At 52.1% G+C, this 16,313-nt stretch overlaps 2 protein-coding genes across 2 annotated transcripts in view; both read right to left on the bottom strand.

Moving 5' to 3' along the window:
- TBCD (tubulin folding cofactor D) overlaps positions 1–5,039 on the bottom strand; it is a 174,335-nt gene extending 169,296 nt beyond the window's left edge. Inside the window, exons 1-2 of the mRNA XM_082374178.1 lie at positions 4,693–5,039; positions 3,362–3,412 (exon numbers count right to left, since the gene is read on the bottom strand). Of these exons, the coding sequence (XP_082230304.1) occupies positions 3,362–3,412; positions 4,693–4,900 (259 nt within the window). The 5' untranslated portion in view covers positions 4,901–5,039. The remainder of the gene's footprint in view (positions 1–3,361; positions 3,413–4,692) is intronic.
- Positions 5,040–5,986: 947 nt separating this feature from the next.
- On the bottom strand, positions 5,987–16,032 carry FN3K (fructosamine 3 kinase). Its single transcript, XM_082374284.1, has 6 exons — positions 15,611–16,032; positions 13,233–13,384; positions 12,246–12,337; positions 11,789–11,871; positions 7,338–7,460; positions 5,987–6,431 (listed from the first exon to the last, which is right to left on the bottom strand). Exons 1-6 carry the CDS (start codon positions 15,749–15,751, stop codon positions 6,093–6,095), a joined length of 930 nt encoding a protein of 309 aa, XP_082230410.1. The 5' UTR covers positions 15,752–16,032; the 3' UTR covers positions 5,987–6,092.
- Between the last annotated feature and the right edge of the window lie 281 nt (positions 16,033–16,313).

Below are 16,313 nucleotides of genomic sequence, written 5' to 3'. Positions count from 1 at the left end.
AAAGCTGCTCAACATCACTAATTATTAGAGAAATGCAAATCAAAACTACAATGAGGTATCACCTCACACCAGTTAGAAAGGGCATCATCAGAAAATCTACAAACAACAAATGCTGGAGAGGGTGTGGAGAAAAGGGAACCCTCTTGCACTACTGGTGGGAATGTAAATTGATACAGCCACTATGGAGAACAGTATGGAGGTTCCTTAAAAAACTATAAATAGAATTACCATATGATCCAGCAATCCCACTACTGGGCATATACCCAGAGAAAACGACAATTCAAAGACACATGCGGGCTTCCCTGGTGGCGCAGTGGTTGAGAGTCTGCCTGCCGATGCGGGGGACACGGGTTCGGGCACTGGTCTGGGAGGATCCCACATGCCGCGGAGCGGCTGGGCCCGTGAGCCACAATTGCTGAGCCTGCGCGTCTGGAGCCTGTGCTCCGCAACAGGAGAGGCCGCGATGGTGAGAGGCCCGCGCACTGCGATGAAGAGTGGCCCCCACTTGCCGCAACTGGAGAAGGCCCTCGCGCAGAGACGAAGACTCAACACAGCCATAAATAAATAAATAAATAAATAAAATATTTTTAAAAAGAAGACACATGCACCCCAATGTTCATTGCAGCACTATTTACAATAGCCAGGTCATGGAAGCAACCTAAATGCCCATCAACAGACAAATGGATAAAGAAGATGTGGTACATATATACAATGCAATATTACTCAGCCATAGAAAGGAACAAAACTGGGTCGTTTGTAGAGACGTGGATGGATCTAGAGACTGTCATACAGAGTGAAGTAAGTCAGAAAGAGAAAAACAAATACCGTATAGTAACGCATACATGTGGAACCTAGAAAAATGGTACAGATGAACCAGTTTGCAGGGCAGAAATAGAGACACAGATGTAGAGAACAAACGTATGGACTCCAAGGGGGGAAACTGGCGGGGGGGGTGGTTGTGGGTGATGAATTGGGAGATTGGGATTGACATATATACACTAATATGTATAAAACAGATAACTAATAAGAACCTGCTGTATAAAAAAATAAATAAAATTAAATTAACAAAAAAAACACCCCCCCCAAAAAAAAGAAAAAGAAAATGCTCCAACTTACAAAACAGAAGCAGAGGAGCCCTTGTCTGCATCCATTTGGTCTGAAACACGGACAGAACCAGCAAGATGAAAAGACCAAATTACAAAGAAAAGCTGACCCCAGGGGAAAGAGGAGAACCTCAGGAACAGTAGAGAACAGCCAGAACTCAGCTCAGAGAGACTCGGAAAGACAGCACAGCCCTCACGGAAGAACAGAGACCAGGAAAGCAGGTGATTCCAGTGCTTCCCTCAGCAACCCCCAACCTCTAAACCCCAGTAAATCAACAAAGAGAAACAAATCCACAAGGAAAAGAGAACAGAAGAAACAGTAGCTAAGAGACTTCAGCAGTGACTTCCAAGTTGTAACTGAGCCGCACAGGGGAAGCACAGAAGCAGAGCCCAGCGATGGGTCACAGTCAGGAAGCCAGAGGCCTGAGGTGCCGGGGACAGCCCAGGGTAGGACGAAGGTGGGGCTGAAAACAGGAGTGGTCCAAGGCTCCAGGCCACAGCACCGTGCCCATACAGGCAGAAGACTAAAGGTTTACTTTTTTTTTTTAATAAATTTATTTATTTTATTTTTGGCTGTGTTGGGTCTTCCTTGCTGCACACAGGCTTTCTCTAGTTGCAGCAAGCAGGGGCTACCCTTCGTTGCGATGCGCGGGCTTCTCATTGCGGTGGCTTCTCTCGTTGCGGAGCATGGGCTCTAGGTGCGCGGGCTTCAGTAGTTGTGGCTCTTGGGCTCTAGAGCACAGGCTCAGTAGTTGTGGCACTCGGGCTTAGCTGCTCCGCAACATGTGGGATCTTCCCGGACCCAGGCTCAAACCCGTGTCCCCTGCACTGGCAGGCGGATTCTTAAGCACTGCGCCACCAGGGAAGCCCTAAAGGTTTACTCTTGAGAGTGGAGAATACCACAGTAACTGGCCATATTTGGGTTTTTTTAATTTAAATCAAATAAAATTTAAGATTCAAAGAAAAAAACAAAAAATAAAATAAAATTCAGTTCCTCAGTCATACGAGCCATATTTCAAGTGCTCAACAGTCACAAGTGGCTAGTGGTGACCTTACCAGACAGCACAGATCTAGAACATTCCATCATTGCACAGAGCTATCCTGGACAGAGATGTCCTGAAGAGGGGAGGCTGAAGGGCTTAGAGCTGGAAGCCAGGCTTGGTGCCCGACTCAAAAGGGAATTCTGGGCTAGGAGGCCCACAGCAGGACCCTCCCCACAGGGCCACAGGGCCCAGCAGCTGGGTGTGTGCTCCCCAGGGAGGAAAACCGGACCTGTAAGACAACTTTGAAATATACCAAACCAAGGACAAGCAATCTTATAAAGTAAAAACAACTGTCAAAATAAATTCAAGAACATCTTCTACATGCAAAACAAAGATCCAAAAGCAGAACTATAAGGGAAAAGCTTAGGGACCCAGAGGATCACTCTTGGAAATTCACAGGCACACCAGAAGAAGGCAGAGCAGAGAAACGATCAAAAACACACCAGAAGTAAAGTTCCCTGTACCAAAGGATGCAAGTCTTCAGCCTAAAATTGTCCAGCTAATGCCCAGCATAAAAAAAAAGCCTAGAGCGAGTCATACCCTCCTAAAATATCAGGTTCTAGAAAAGCCTCCTGAAAAAGAAACTCAGACTTGGACATGGCATAACTGGATGAAGGAAGATGATGGACCCATGCCTTCCATCCCCACCCAGCCAAGCTGCCAACCACACATGAAATGTATTTATTCTGCCTGAGACAGCTGAGAGTTCAGAAAACTTACCTTCTACAAAACCTGTTAAAAAAGAAAAACTAGCATGCACAGCACCAGCCCACTTTTTAAAAGGCACCTGTGTGCACGCTGAGGCTAACCCTTGGTGCCTCCCTGGTGATGTGTCTAAGATCTCCACAGCCCTGGGGGCAAGTAGCGATGATGACCCCATATCACAGGCAAGAAAACTCAGGCACAGAGCAGCTAAGTGGCAGAGCTGGGGTGTAAATCTAGGCGGTCTAGCCCCAGGGTTCGTGACCTTAACCCCCATCCCATGCTGCCCTTCAACTGAAGTTACTATCGCTACTTTCCTCCTTCTCAAGTTCACTGCCAGGAGCAGGTGTTACTATTGTAGGCCCCACTAACCAGTAAGACCTGGGCACTTCATCCTGATACCCTCTGCTTGTGCGCAGGCGCGCAAACACAGACACACTCCATGCACCAAGGCCTCTGTGATCATCTGTAACTGAATGATCAAAAATCAAAATCCTCAGCCTCTGTTCTTACCTAGGTGTGGGTCCAACAGGTGAGGCTGCTCCTGATATCTGTCCATTATTACTAAAAAGAAAAACAATGTGAGAATTAAGATGCACATGAGCCTCGGAAACACTCGAGTTTTCCCACAATGACTTGCAGGGCAGCTCCCAAGAGCACAGGCCAGCTGGAGTGAGGCCCCACCCACCCACTTCCTCAGGGCCACTGTGCCCTGGCCTCTGCTCTCTGCTTGCTCAGCACACCTTCCTCTCAGGTCCTCGCTTCTTCCTTCCTTCATGGCCTGCTGACAGCCAAGCTGAGTTCTCCCCTTCATTAGACACACACCTTCCACACCCTTCACTCTCCTCTGCCACACACACCAAGCCATGTGCCCTCCCAGCCCTCACACCACGGCCTCCTTAATCCCAGGCAGCCTGGTTTCCACTCCTACCAGCAGCTAGAACTGCTCCTATCAGATCCCACGACCACTTGGGCTACGGCAGTTCTTATGCGCCACACACCTCCACATCTGACCACTCCCTAGGAATGGGAAAGTGGGCTTTCACTGGTCCCTGGATATACACCTCACCCTCAGTACAGTTCTACGCCAGAGGTATTTTCAGTGCTAACCGCAGCCGACAGCCAGAGAAACAGCACAATCAAGCAACCAGCCCAAGTGGCAGAAGGGTATTCAAGCCCAGGGACGAGTTGCCGAAGTGTGTGCTCTTTCCACTCAGCCGGCCACACTGCCCCCTCCTGAAGTTCACCGTTGCCATTACAAACCCATGAAGACAAAATTATATAGAAATTTCTTTAGCTAAAAGGGTCCACGAGGACGGTTTTACTGAATCACAAAACCCTACGTAGTTATCTAACCACGGGATCCTAAGGAGTCATTTGGAAGTTACCCGTTATAGACAACGGCAAGGGTCCGTCTAAACTTGGAGAACCTAGACTAATAACTAAGCACCCTACGGTGCGCCTATCCGATATCCTGCGCCGCCCTGCATAGTCTTGGCAGAGCCATGGGCGCTGCCTACAGCTAAGGCTCTGGGTGGGGGCCCCACAACCGCACAGCCAGCCCGGCCCCCGCCCGCTCCAACCTGTTCTCGCCTCTCCTGCTCCCACTGCCCCGTCCACACAGCTGTCTCGGACGAAATGCTCTTTGCTGTGGTCCCAGGGCAGGGTGGGGACAGGACTGGGAGATGAGCCGCCCAGGGGAGGTCCACCCGCCCCCTCCTGACGGAGGTCGGCCAGGAGGCCCACTGCCCTCCACCTCTCACGCGCGCCCGTGTCTGGGACCGCAAGAAAGGAGACCTGCACAGCCTGCGCTGCCCCCCTCCCCTCCTCCGGCCCGCGCGCACCCCGGAACCGCTCCAGGGCGCCCTCCCGGGCCGCGCGGTCTCCGAGCACCGCCGGTAGGCGGCCGAGCAGCTCCTTCGTCTCCGCGCTCTCGCCGAACGACTCGAGAGAGGCGCCGCAGGCCAGCGCCGCGTCCTCCGCCGCATCCTCCGCCCGGTCCTCCACCGGATCCTCCACGGCACCCACGGCCGGCTCCTCGCTCAAGGCCATCCTCGGCGGCCAGACGGTGCCCGCAGACTCGCAGCCGGCTCCACACGCGCGCGGGGCGCGGGGCGTGGGGCGTGGGACACGAGGCACCGAACGCTCAAGACTGCTGAGACAGAGAAGGCGGCAATGACGCCGGCCCCGCCCCACGACCTCCGACCTTGCGCGCCGGCCCCGCTACAGAGCGCGCCGGCCGCCAAAATACTGCGCGCGGAGGTGGTGCCGAGCCCGAGGGGGGCGGGGCCAGAGGACTGGGTGGGGCGACAAGATCCCACAAGCCGGCTGCGCAGCCTTCCCCGAGCACGCGCGCTGAGTTCAGGTCCCGGGCGTCTTTCTGCAAAGCCGTCTGCAGGCGCCCAGGGCTGCAGTGGGAGTGGCTCCAGCCCGCTAGACAGGCACTTTCCAGACAACAGATGAGTGGGCGCTCGTAAAGCCCCGAAATAATTGGTGATTCGGGAGGAGTGATAACAGCGCGGCTCAGGTCTTCCGAGATGCACACACGGGTGGCCGAGGTGCCCGGCATCCCCGCCCTTCCACGGTGGCAGCCCGACACGCCGACCCCCTGGACACCCCGACACCCTGACCACTCCAGGCACCCTCCAGGGCACACCCCCTACCCAAGGCTACCGCCACACACACACACACACACACACACACACACACCCTTCTTATCGAGCAAAAAACACCAGCTGCAAAACGGAGCGCGGGAGAGCGGCTGGGCAGTGGCTGCCGCACATGGGGGGGGGGGTGTCTTCTTTCCACCTGTCCACCTCAGTAAGGTGGACCTGGAGCCCTGCTCAGCCCCAGAGATACTGCTCAAGAGGTGGGCCCATCTCATGGTCCCCAACTCTGCCTAAGCCAGAAACAGGAGACCCGAATCCACAGGGGGCCATGACATCAAATTCCACCTAAGCAAACCCCAGATCTGTGTGAATTTCTGTACAAATGTCATGGAAGTATCCAAACTCCAAGTTCCCCCCAGATTGGAATAGGTAATGAGCCTGCCGTAGACCTTTCAGGTGGTCTGGGCCCCCATAAATTAACCCAGCTGCATGGAGGACGGAGACGCAGGTGAAACTAAGACACACACAGTTCCATCCCTGAAACCACCATGGGCTTTATTCATCTCTGAAGCCGCCTCTGGTGCTGCCGCCCTGGTCCTTTGGCAAGCAGCTGGGCAGGGGACACAGGCGGGCTGCTACTTGAGAAGCTTCCTCATGGTGCCCAGGGATGGGCTCCTGTACTGCTTCCCGAAGTGGTTCCAGTGGTTCAGGTAGTTAAAGAGCTGATAGAGCAGCAGCCGCCTGTCAAACCCTGGAGCCTTGGGGACCTTCCGGTGGTAGGCGGTGAAGAAGGGCCTGGGAAACCCCCCGAACATCAAAGCAATCGCCAGTTCAAACTCAGAATGACCGTAGAAGGAGGCCGGGTCGTAAATAATGGGGCCGGTGTCGTCCTCTGCCACATTTCCTGACCAGAGATCCCCATGAAGAAGGGCGGGGACAATTTCTAGGCCACAAAACAAATCTGGGATCTTCACCTAAGAAAATAATTATTGTACACAGGGTTATCACAGGCCTGGGAGCCACCGTCTCCTCATCCAGTACTTGGAAATAAGGCAAAAATGACCTTGTGTTTGCTCAGGGTCCAACCACCACTTTGTACCAAGCCCAGGGATAAGGATCCTCTTGACTCCAGGGAAATGTAATTTTGTCTTAGTATTTACTACTAATTTAGGTCCAGAAGCGCTACAATATTAATGATTTCCATACAATAGAGTAGAGAACCTCAGAGGTTATGGTTTTATTGTCATGTAGAATATGAACTGTATAACCTGAGTGGAGTCTTTTTGTATGTAACTTAGCAAACTTTCTGCGCTATTCTTTTATTTCACAGCACATATATATCTGCACCTCTTTTGTAGCCTGATTACTTCAGCAATGAGTTAAATAAAATTTCTTTGATGCATGCTGATAGACTGATATGCAAGTTCTGTTTTTAACATTTTGAGAGTTACGTTTTGAAACCAATCACTCTGGTTTCAAAGTGCTACCCATACCTGCTACCCACACCTGCTCTAAGAGGTAAGACGTTTTTGTGCCTTGGTGAAAAAAACAGCATAAGAATGGACAAGAAAGTAATAATAAATGCCACCATTTACAAGCCAAACACCTACATTTCACATGAGCAAAGTTTGAGGTTAAGTACCTGGTGACCAAGCAGGTGAGAGGTGCACTCAGGGGTCAAGTATGCCCTCAGGTCCCATCCCCATCTCAGTTTCCCCATCAAGCCAATAGTCAGGACACTTATGGGTCCACGACTAGGCCAGCTCTGCTCCAGGCTCAGCAGTCCCCACTCTGGCTCTGTTCTAGCAGGGGGTCCCACACAAATGTGGGAGGCTCATAAGAGAACAGCCCCTCTCCCAGAGGATAATTGCTATGCCCACCTGTAGCTGTGACCACAGTTCTCGTGCCTCTCGGTCAGCATAGTCCTTCTCAATGAGGTCCAGCTGTGCTTGAAGCCGGTGCTGGGTGAAGAAGGTTGGCCAGTCATCCTGCCAGTCGTTCACCTGAGCAACAAGGGAAAGGAGGGGCTGGTGCTGCAGCTGGTGGTCACAGGACAGAGTTATGCATGGCATCCGCCTAAACCCTAAAGCGACCACTAAAAGAGCACAGCAAATGTTATCGGTGTCCAACAAGGGAGATAAGATGGAATCATTAAAAATACTTACTTAGGGACTTCCCTGGTGGCGCAGTGGTTAGAAATCTGCCCGCCAATGTAGGGGACACGGGTTCGGGCCCTGGTCCGGGAGGATCCCGCGTGCCGCGGTACAGCTGGGCCCATGCGCCACAGCTGCTGAGCCTGCGCTCTAGAGCCCGCGAGCCACAACTACTGAAGCCCACACACCTGGAGCCCGTGCTTCCCAACAGGAGAAGCCGCCGCAGTGGGAGGCCTGTGTGCCGCAACGAAGAGAGGCCCCCGCTCTCCACAGCTGGAGAAGACCTGCGCACACAGCAACGAGGACCCAACGCAGCCAAAAATAAATAAGTAAATAAATTTTTTAAAAATACTTAGTTAATTCAAAAGAGAGATAAAGAATAAAAGGGGAGCAAAGAACAGAGAAGACAAATAAAAAAGAAATGACAACAGTTCCAAACCTAACCATATCAATAAGTACATTAAAAGTTAATTCGAAAGAGAGCATATAGAATAAAAGGTGGGACTTCCCTGGTGGTGTAGTGGTTAAGAATCCGCCTGCCAGTGCAGGGAACACGGGTCCAAGCCCTGGTCCGGGAAGATCCCACATGCCACGGAGCAACTAAGCCCATGTGCCACAACTACTGAGCCTGTGCTCTAGAGCCCACGAGCCACAACTACTGAGCCCATGTGCCACAACTACTGAAGCCCACGTGCCTAGAGCCCAAGCTCTGCAACAAGAGAAGCCACCGCAATGAGAAGCCCGCGTATCGCAACGAAGAGTAGCCCCCGCTCGCGGCAACTAGAGAAAGCCCACGCTTAGCAATGAAGACCCAACAACGAAGACCCAATGCACAAAAAAATAAATAAATTTATAAAAACAACAACAATAAAGAAAAAAGAGTAAAAGGGGAGCAGAGAACAGATAAGACAAATAAAAAAGAAATAACAGTTCCAAACCTAACCATATCAATAAGTACATTAAATGTGTCTAAACACCCCAGTTAAATGACAGAGATCAACAGGTTAGAAAAATAAAGCAATTATTTTTAACCCAATTATATTTTTTAACCAAATTATAAGCTGTGTACAAGAAATGCACTTTATATATAAAAACAGAAACAGGTTAAAAGGATAAAAAAGATAAATCATGCTAACACTAGTCAAAAGAAAGCTGGAGCAGCTATATTAATATGGAAGTAAATTTCAGAGCAAAGAATCTCACCAAGTATAAAGAAAGTCATCTCACTATGGAAAGGAAGTCAACTGATGAGGAAGATGTAATAATCCTAAACAATTATGTCCCTAATATATGGCAAATAAGCACATGAATAGATAGATGCTCCACATCCTTAGTCATCAGGGAAAATAGAACCTCACTGAGATACCTCACAATCACTAGGATGGCTACAATTTTAGAAAAAGGAAAATACCAAGTATGCGAGGATGCCGAGGACCTGGAACGCTCGTACACTGATGGTGTGAATGTAAAATGGTATAACCACTTCGGAAAATATTTTGGTAGTTTCTTAAAAAGTTAAATATAAGCCTACATTTGACCTAGTCATTGGCTCCTAGGTACTTACCCAAAATAAATGGAAGCATTTGTCCACACAAACTCTTGCACATGAAGGTTCATAGCAGCTTTATTTGTGAAAGCAAAACCCGGAAACAACTCAGATGTCCATCAACAGGTGAATGGATAAACACACTATGGTTTATCATACAATGGAATGGACTTTTGACACAGGCAACAACATGGATGAATATCAAAATGTTTGTGCTAAGTGAAAGAAGCCAGACAAAAAGGAGTACACACCATATGATTCCATTTATATTAAATTACACAAAATGCAAACCTATCTATGGTGATAGAAAACAGATCAGCAGTTGCCAGCGGCAGAGAAGGGCAGGAGGAAAACATTACAAAAGGACAGGAGGACACTTTTTTTGGTGATGGATATACTCATTGACCTGACTGCGGTTAGCGGTTCACAGGCGCATACATATGTCAAAACTTACCAAACTGTACTTTTTAAATAGGTGCAGTTTATTTTATGTCAATTATACCTTAATAGAGTTGTTTAAAAAAAAAAAAAAGATGCAAAGCTTATTTTATACAAGGGTTACTTTGTGAAATTCCTTAAGGGAGGAACTTTCTGGAGAGCATGCATCTCTGGTCAGCATCCTCAGTATGGAGACTCCCTGTGCAGAGGGCTGTGGTGGCTGAGGCCCTGGGTTCACCCCCTTGGTGCTAGGTGCACCTCAAGAGAAGGCGGCAGGCCCCCTCCCCAAACAGCCTGAGGCGTATGGGATGGCATGCCCTCGTGCCCCATCCGCCTGCCCAGGCCCCTAGTGTCCCAGCCTCGGTCTACCTCCTAGATGACCAGGTCATGAAGACATAGCCTTTGTGTTTGGAGCTGGAGACCAGCACTGGCTAGCCCTCCACCTGAACCAATGGGCCGTGATCCCCTCACCCACGAAAAGACATGACCTTCCCCTGAGCTACCAAAGGCGGGGCCGCCTGGGTGCATAGCTGGTGGGAGGACCCAGCTTTCACCTGGACCAGGTGGGTCAGGATGTGTGGCGGTCAGGGCCTATGCTCTGAAGCCAGACAGGGCCAAACCCTGGCCCCTGCGCTTACCAGCTGCATGACTCAGGCACCACCTGGCTTCTCTGCACATCATTTTCCTCATCTATAAAATGGGTCAATGGCAACCCGCCTCCTGGTGTTGCGATGGCAAATGGGGAGTTGAGTCAGACACGGCAGCAAACAAACTGTGTCAGTCCTCTGACCGAGCCAATGGCCCCAACGGGGCTCAGCTCACTAGGTGCCACCATTCAGGGTTGCCCCATGAACGGCTGCAGCCCCTAAGGGCCCACTCAGTCCTCCCAAGGAGCAGGGAGCCTCCTGAAACTTCAGGCTGGTCCATCCAGGCTATGTCCGTTGGACACTACATCCAGTACCATCTTGTCACAGCACAAGGAGGGGGACCAGGTGTCCTCCCAGGTTTCCTGCCCCTTCCTGGCCGGGCTGCAGCTAAACTAGGTTGGTTCACTGATCCTGGACTCTGAAGGGACACTCGGGGGCTGCCTGTGTCCCTAACAGACCAGCCCCATCCTCACCTGCTTCACACATCAGGGTTCTGTGTACAAGTTCATTCCTCAGTTCTTGAAAAGCCACTGTGTGAGGTCAACCAAATCTCTGTAGACTCGTAGCTCTTAAACTCAACATCTGAAGCAGGATAACAAGCCACATTTGGCCATACTGGCCTGGGACCACACTATCGTGCTGGTCACTAGCTCCAGATAGGTGTGTAACCCCCAGGGTAGCTGGCTTCAGCAGAGATTCATGGGGTCTTAACAAGCCTGGTAAACCACCAGGTACAGTTCTAGGGACCCCAGATGTGAGGGCTACCCCTTGACTAAGATCCCTAAATCTGCCTCCAGCTTCATAAGGATCTTGCCCCTAGTGACCTCCGCCTGGAAGAACAGGCCCTCTGCCCACACCAGGGAGACATAAAAGTATATCTATTGTACAATATGATTCCATTTATACGAAATGTCCAGAATAGGCAAATCCTAAAGACAGAGATTCATGGTTGCCGGTGACTGAGGGCGGGGTAATAGGGAGTGACTACTAATGGGTATGTGGTTTCTCTTTGGGGTGATGAAAATGTTTTGGAGTCAGACAGTGGTGATGTCTGCATAACACTGTGAATATACTAAAAATCACTAAACTGTACACTTTAAAAGTGACATTTATGTCACTGAATTACATTTCAATAGTACTAATAGTTTTTTTTCAATAGTACTAATAATTTTTAAAGGCCCCAGGAGAGGGGCTGAGTGACCAGGACTTAGTCCCTGACCTCTAATGCTGCCTTACCCCCACCCACTTCCGTCCTCCACACTTAGCACATGCCCTCCTGTGATATGGCCCTTGCACCTGCTGTTTCCTCTGCTCAGAATGCTCTTCTACCTGCCCCACAGCTCCCCACCTCCTCTGAGCTCTGCTCAGTGAACCTCGACATCTACTCTCCCCAGCCCACTTATCACAGCTCACACTCTGCTTTCAGAAATCAGATAGTCAGACTTGCTGGTGCCCAGCAGACTGGCACTCTGTCACACACAAGGGGTGGGGTGACCAGCATTGGGGCGTCAGGAACTAAGCAGAAGCATCCTCCCCCAGGCACTCACCTGTGGGATGAAGCCGCAGCACGTCACCGTGTGGAAGCCGAACTTGGTCACATACTGGGGCCCGGCGCCCTCAGCCCTCTGGCCTGTCAACAGAAAGTGCCGCTTGTCATTCTCTTAAACGTCAGACCTCAGCAGAGCATCAGGATGGGCCTGGGCTGCACTGCTGGAACATGGGTGGCTGAGGATGTACTACACGTGGTAGCAATTGGTCCACACATGGACCAGCAAGGACACGCCTATCTCAAGCACACTGGACAGCAGAGCTGGATATAAAAGGGGCCATGAGCTGATTCTACCAGCTTATGATCAAAATTCTTATTTAACAATCTCTTGTTTCACACTGCGGTCTACAGGCAGGTGGTGTGCAACCCAACCCATTACTGAAATGTCCCGCCTGAGCACCAACCCAGGGTAGATGCACCCAGGTCAAGGGTGCACAACAGCAGTCTGAACATACCCACTCTGTTCTCCTCCTCCCTCAACTTCTCCCTGAGCTTCTGGTTGTAAAGGTGCAAATCTGCCATCTGGTCTCCTAGTTTTGATGCCTGACTGAGGAAAGAAGAAATGCAGCCAATTAAAATAAGAAACAACAACCAGCTAGCATGTTCCATTTTGAGAAATGTTTTAAATACCTTAAAAACTACTCTCTGTTCTTTAAAAACTGAAAAAAATGAACTGTAGGCAATGACCTCCAAAAAACAAAATAGTATAAAATCACCAAGAGGGGTAGGCTTCTGTTGAAGCCCACGGAGGTACTGGGAATTAAGGGACAAATCAAGGGAAAAAGTAATGTTAAGTAGAAAAAAAAAAAAAGGCTCCCAATTTTTGTAAAAGCAAATGTAAATCACATATAAGAAAAAGACTGGGGTGATAATCACACACCAAAATGTAGCAGTGACTGCTCCCTGCTTCTGGGATGACGGGTGCCTTTAGTTTTCTTTACATGAGTTTGTGTCTTCCACCATTTTTTAAACAATGAATATACATAACTTTAATAATTAGAAAAAAAATTAAGGAACTTCAGATAATTTCTAGATCAGACCTCACTGCCCAAACTGAGCTGGCACGGGTGCCCTCTGAGCACAAAGCAATGGATGGTTCAAACACGCTTATCTGGCACAGCTTTGTGGAGGCAAACTAACCTCAAACTGACCCTGCATGGAAAGCAAGAGCTCCTGTCTCCATCAGGGATGGCAGGTGTGGTTCTTGGCCCTGCCTCTGCTCCCTGCACGGAGTTATATGGGCAGCTCAGCAAGAGGCTGCTTCTCCTCTCTCTCGTCTCCCTCTCTCTGTCTCTGTCTTCCTCTCTGTCTCCCTGTCTCTCTCTCTCTCTCTCTCTCTCTCTCTCTCTCTCACACACACACATACACACACACACACACACACACACACACACACACACATTCTCTCTCTCTCTCTCTCTCTCTCTCTCTCTCTCTCTCACCTGCTCAGGCCCCTCATCTTCAGATGCTCCATCACAAAGGCAGCCCCACCTCCAGGCAGGTCAATCACCTTGATAGGCTGAGGCGCCCGCACCAGGCCGGTGCTCCGAAGAGCCTCCAGGCTCGCCATCTCCCCCTCAAACATCTGCCGGGCCTGCGTCCAGAACACGGCCGTGAACTCCGACGCCAGCAGGGGCTACGCAGCCAGGCTGAGGCTCACAGCCCTGGACAGAAGCCACCATGTAGGATCGCAAGTACCCAGGACCTCCAGTTGCTGAAAACTGGCTGGGGAGCAAGGCATCCGCCCCCAGAGGGTGGGACGCAATGTGGCCCCCTTTGGATAGGAAGGGGCTGCACCGAGAGCTTAGGGTGGACAGGATACTGAGGCCTGCACCAAGCGCTTGCTCTGAGAGGTAAGGAAGCACAAGCCATGGTGGGGTGGGGTTCTGGGGGTGCTGGGGAAACCTTCGGGTGCTAGGAGTGCCATGGGGGTGCTGGGAGTGCCATGAAGGTACTGTGGGGTGGTGGGAGTGCTATGGGGTGTTGTAGTAGACCATGAGAGTGCTGGGGGTATAGTGGGGTGCTGTGGGGTGCCACAGGGTGCCATGGGGGTGCTGGTGGGGTGCCTTGAAGTGCAGGTTAGTGGAGGGTATGGGGCTGCGCCTGGGTCCCCTTCCAGGTTACCTGCCCCCACGATGCCTTGAGCACTTACAGCAAATGAGGGGCAGCATGGGGGGCATGCCAAAGTGACTGGGGCACACACTTGGGGTGGGGGAAGGCAGGGGCTGGGGGGTCCAGGGCCGGTCCCCAGAGGTAAGCACCCACCAGGGCCTGGAGGCTGGGAAGGAGCCATGCACCCCACCCAAAAAGAAGACAGCCACTCCCCAGGGCAGCGGAACAGCCTCCACTGGGACCCAGGGGTCTTCCTACTTCTAAAACATTTTGTACAAATATCCCAATTTTAAATTAGGTGAACTCTCACCTTAGGTACACGATATCTGGGTTAAAAATGTGTTTGTTAATATGGTTTGCGAATACCTCTGGCTATAGAACTAACCTTTGTGAACAAGATCAAAGCATATATTTCCACACAGGAAAAGAATTCCATCCTTTAATTAAAGGACCTGAGGGGAGAACGTGCAAGGTGTCCTCCTAACTGCCAATACACACCTAGAATCATGGAGCGGGGTGTCCAGTGACCCCCAGCCATGCTCCCAGGGTGAGATCCCAAACGTACAGGGGAAGAGGACACCTGGGCTCCAGATTGCTTACATCCTGAGGGCCTCACCTATCACCTGTTCTCGTGTATTGATTGATCACCTACTGTGTGCCAGCACTGAAGGTTTCAAGGCTGAAAAATGGGATCCCAGCCTGGAAGAGCTTTCAGGAACCAGCTGCGAAGTTTCCAGGGCCACCGTGAACCCTGAACCCAATACTGCTTCCCAGTGGGCAGGCCTTATTGTTTTGAGGGATTTGGGTACTGAAACCAGATTCTTTAACAGTTCCTGGTGCCAACAGAGCAGGGATGCCAGACCAGTGCTGACCCATTGTCCATCCTAAACGATGGCAGTGCTGCAGGGGGACTGGAGGGGTCACTCTGGGATTTTCTCCAGCCCACAGCCAACACCCCCTCCCCACTGCCGCATCTCAAAGGGGCCTGGCCCACAGAGCACCAGGGGCCTCCTTGGAGCTGCCCACCAGGGCCAAGGGAGCGCCATCCTCAGCATCTGAGGTGCACACACTGTGGTCAGTTTTCTCCATCTGTAAAGTGTTACTATTTTCCATGTATATTTAACAGCAATATTTTAAGCAGGCGATGGAAACCAGGTCCAAACACAAGCATGGCCTGTGAGTAGGAGGAGCAGAAGCCTGGCCCTCTGTGTCGGGCAAGGGTTCTTCCTTCCTCCCTCCATCTGCCGGGGAGGACCCAGGGGCTGTGGGGAGCGGAGCCCAGAGCTGAGCCCCAGGGGAGTGGCAGAAGCAGCCCAGGACCCCAAGCTTCACCACCCCCCATGCTTGAATGGTTGAGAAATTAAAACAGACACCAAAAACTCCTGTGCATCCAGGCAAAAGGAAGTAAATTAATCCCGCAGCAGACAAAACCTCGGAATCCCACAGAAATCGCTTGAGCCTCTGCAAGGCCGCAAGCTGACCCCGGGGCTGTGACTGCCAGGCCTGGCCCAGGACCAGACCACGGCGCTGCCTCTCCCTGAGCCCCTAAGCGTCTGAGCCCCCTCGCCACCCTCCTCTCCTCCCCCCCTTCCTTCCAGCCCTCCCCCACCCTCAACCCCTTCTCCCCTCCAGCTCCCGGGGCAGGCTCAGGCCGCAGGGAGGGGTGGGGTGGGGTGGGGTGGGATGGGATGGGGTGGGGGGCACGCACCAGCGTCCTGCGGTTGACCTTGATGAACACGGGACCGGCATCCGTGTCGTAGGCGCGTCCCTCGCTGATGCAGCCGGCCCCGGGGCTCCCGAAGGCGCGCAGGGTCGCGGTGCGCAGCTCCGCGCGCAGCAGTTGCTCCATGGGGCCGGGGGAGGGATGGGGGACGGGAGACACGGGGACACGGGGGACCTGGGACCGCGCAGACAGCGGACCCGGACGCGAGCTCGCCGCTGCCGAGGCAGCTGTCCGTGGTGGAGGCGCCCGGTCTGTGCGGCCTAAGGGCTCCCAGCGCCCGGGTGTCCGGCCTCCCGGTCTTCCTCTCGCAGGAGGGTGAGGGCGGGGGTTCAGTCAGGCCGGGCAAGCGCTCGCCGCCCCCACCCCGCAGGCCAAGCCGGGCGGACCCAGCGCTATGGGAGGAGGGCGGAGCTCTCTGATAGCGGGACAGACGTGGGGGCGGTGCCCTTCCGTGTGTCCACAGTCAGTGAGCCTGGACCCGCCTGGGACTTGCCCAGGGCCCTGTAGGGCCTGACCTCCTTGTACGGAGGCTCCCTGAACCCTCTCTGGGCCTCGGCCCAGAGCTCTCCCACCCAGCAATACCCAGGACAGTCCAGGGGAGATTGCCGTCCCTGGGATGCGGGTCACAGGCCTTGCTAGGTCTCACACAGTCCACAGAAGGCTGGCGGTCTTGACCACGTCCTGCCAG

The sequence above is a fragment of the Balaenoptera borealis genome (genome assembly GCF_965194805.1).
Source record: "Balaenoptera borealis genome assembly, chromosome: 20".
Lineage (NCBI taxonomy): Eukaryota > Metazoa > Chordata > Mammalia > Artiodactyla > Balaenopteridae > Balaenoptera > Balaenoptera borealis.
Note: the sequence above shows the minus strand (reverse complement) of the source record. Positions and strands in the feature narration are given on the sequence as shown.

Bases quoted from the DNA above. Each gene is read 5' to 3' on its own strand.
- FN3K (XM_082374284.1), bottom strand. From the start codon at position 15,751: ATGGAGCAACTGCTGCGCGCGGAGCTGCGCACCGCGACCCTGCGCGCC. The intron at 12,338-13,232 runs GTGAGAGAGAGA...TTCTTTCCTCAG, and splicing joins AAGATGAGGGGCCTGAGCAG to TCAGGCATCAAAACTAGGAG. The intron at 6,432-7,337 runs GTGGGCATAGCA...TTATTTTCTTAG, and splicing joins AACTGTGGTCACAGCTACAG to GTGAAGATCCCAGATTTGTT.